The 2,959-nt window shown below is 40.4% G+C and overlaps 1 protein-coding gene across 1 annotated transcript in view; it reads right to left on the reverse strand.

Annotated features, from left to right (window-relative positions):
- DHRSX (dehydrogenase/reductase X-linked) overlaps positions 1 to 2,957 on the reverse strand; it is a gene marked incomplete at both ends in the record, with an annotated part of 103,466 nt that extends 100,509 nt beyond the window's left edge. Inside the window, one exon of the mRNA XM_009640127.2 lies at positions 2,864 to 2,957. Coding sequence (XP_009638422.2) covers positions 2,864 to 2,957 — 94 coding nt within the window. The remainder of the gene's footprint in view (positions 1 to 2,863) is intronic.
- Between the last annotated feature and the right edge of the window lie 2 nt (positions 2,958 to 2,959).

Consider the following 2,959-nt stretch of genomic DNA (forward strand, 5'->3'; position numbering starts at 1 on the left):
AGCTTTCCCTCCCAGGGCTGTGCTGTCTGTCATGAGATTTTCCTGAAGGAAAGGCCCTGCTCGCTGCAAGTAATCCTACCGCAGCCTGGCAAATAGTCTCAACGAAATCTATCAAACAAACCTGTAGAAAATGACTTTCATCATTTCAGCATTCACGCCAACTTCTTCCCCAGCGAGAGGCTGAGGGCAGGGCGAGCAGCATCCGCGGAGGGAGACCATCAGAGGGAGAAAGGAGCCTTGTGCACCAGTGCTGGGACCCAAAAGGAAGCAGCTGTGCAAGCTCGGTGCAACCGCTCACCGAAAATGCTCTGAGTGAGCACCTTCCATACGGTGCCTATCCATGTTCCACAGGGTAAGAGGCTTTCTACTTATTATTTCCTCACTCCAGTGGTAGACTGGATTTAAAAGTAAGTTACTTCAAACATTTACTTCAAACATTAAGTAACTTTAACTTTACAAACGCTACTTCAACTCCTCTAAAATCTCAAATGAAGTCAAAATCACATCCATCACAAGTGGTGAATCATCTTCACATCAGACCTTCAGGTTTGACTTGTTTGCCCACTGCAGGGATATCAGTCTTTATTGCTAAATATTCCCATTACTTTGTCTCTGTAATGGGAAAGAAGCATTCAGTGAACGGGCAAGAACGACTGTCAGCTACACACGAGTCTCCCTTGCAAGCCCAAATTCACCTAACGTCCACACTTTTTTCACATAAGTTCATGCCTATATGCAGACATAGGGTGAAAACATTTCTAGAGTAGAAAGCTTGAGCACACTCGCTGTCTTATTTGAGGCTTAAATCTTTGCTTGCGTGGCCTGAAGCTGAATGTGCTAATGCGTGCCAATGTGCCAGCAGGTATTTTAAGCATACTCTGGACATTCAGGGCCAACAGTTAGCAACAAGGATGGAAGGTCATTGCGTTTAATGTGTTTCTGAGACTGTTTTAATCTCGTAGCTGGAACAAAGCCTGAGACTACCCACTCTACTGATGGGGCTCCTTTGCTCTGAAGAATTTCACAGGCAAAGAAGATGGCTGTGACTCACCGGGCTCAGCGTTTAGGTCAGAGTTTGCCTGAAAGAACTGAATCAGTTGAAAATCTTACTCATCAAATGCTTCCTATAATTAATTTCATTAATTTACATTTGTAGAGATTCGTAATGCAAATATTAAGGTTGGTACAAATGAAGAGCGAATGGAAACGTGTGTCTGTAAGCATGAGAAGAAAGAGCAGAGCAAAAAGCTAAAAAAAGGCCCCGTATTGAAAATAAAGGACATGTCTCCAGGATACCATGCCTGTATTGTTTATACCAAGGCCACAGCACAGAGGACTTGCCAGCAGATGGCCATGCCCTCTGACACCCGGAGGACAACATCACGGATGTGGCTTCTCACCTACACCATTACTTTTCCTGAATTTTCTTACACAAAATACCCTAAACATTAAATGGTATAAAATAAGTTTCAAAAAAGTAGCGATATTCTATGCATCCATGACCCTATGCAAAAAGAAGAAAATTGGCCTTTTTGTTTTCCCACTGAGGACATTTTTGCAGTCCACCTTAAACATGAACAGAGACTTCTTTAGTGAAATATTAATGCTGGCATCATTAGCTACATCTAGCTACATTAGCTACATCTAGCATCTATTTGCATTTTTGCAGATGCTTGGTTTTGACACATCTATTAAAACATGTATGAGTAAGTGGTATTCCGCGTTACATCTGTACGATTCCAGGGCAACTCCATTAGTGTTACTGACTGCACTAGACTAAAAATACATGGCTACTATGCCCTTGTTTATTGTTTGGTGTGTTTTGGGTTTTTTTTTTAAAGATGCGTATATAAAACCTCAGAGAGAGCACATTCTGTATAAAAGCTAAATAAAATGGCATCACCAGCTTGCTTGGTTTATTATGAAATACCAACCTTCAGTGACCTTATGGTGTAAAAGTTTCAGTGGTTTAGGTAAAAATCTAGCGAAAGAAAGATGAAGGGAGCAAAATGTAGCATTTTAAACATAAGTATTCATGATGTTACATACTGATTTAGTAGATACATTAGTGTGTATATATATGTAGAAAGAAAGCTTTAGAAAACAGGAAAAAAGCATCACTAATATTGTCTGCAGTAGCGAGATGAAATTCTGTGCCCAGGGTATTTTTGGAGTTCCCACAGAAATTCACCTATTCTAACTTCAGATGTCTAAAAGACATCTCAATCTAACATAGACACCTTATAAACTCTTTATTATCAGTGGAGAGAAACAGGCACCTCCAGCAGGTGAGTTGTCCGACCTATCTCAGACTGACACGAATCAACCTCTCAGGGTATTTATTTTCCTGTCTTGCCTACAAAGGCCACCTACAGTGACAAACTAAGAAGCAAATGTGCTATTTTTACATGGCTCAGAACATAAGGACTTCCTCTGCCCTTCTAACACAGATCACCCCCGCTACACACTGGACTATTCCTTCAAGGAATTAGTTTTCCTCTTCATGAACACGTGCACCCTGAAGTTGAAGCATAGCCCATCCTCAGTAACCAGATAATAAAAGATTTTTGCATTACCTATATTTTTAAATCATTTTCATGACCTTATTGTTTACTTCTTATGTAAGGTAGCCCAAGTCTCCCATGTTTTGCATAAAAAAATCCCACCTATTTTTCTTTAAAATCTTGCAAAGCAAAACACAAACCAAAACTTTATTTATGCCAAATGCTAGCAAAACCCTGGCTCCTCCCCTCTCCTTCCTTCCCCTGCCATACACTTTCTTGCACCGGAAAGAAAACACTCCTTAAAAGAAAAAAAATTACTTTCAGGAACAAATGCTAGATTAAGAAAATAATGACTTTACCTATTATAACGTGCATGCCAAGTCTTGCCAAATGCTTCACAGTTTGGTAACCAATTCCTTTAGCACCTCCAGTCACTATAGCAACCTTTCCATTTT

Source organism: Egretta garzetta, unplaced genomic scaffold (genome assembly GCF_000687185.1).
Source record: "Egretta garzetta isolate BGI_Z169 unplaced genomic scaffold, ASM68718v1 scaffold125, whole genome shotgun sequence".
NCBI lineage: Eukaryota > Metazoa > Chordata > Aves > Pelecaniformes > Ardeidae > Egretta > Egretta garzetta.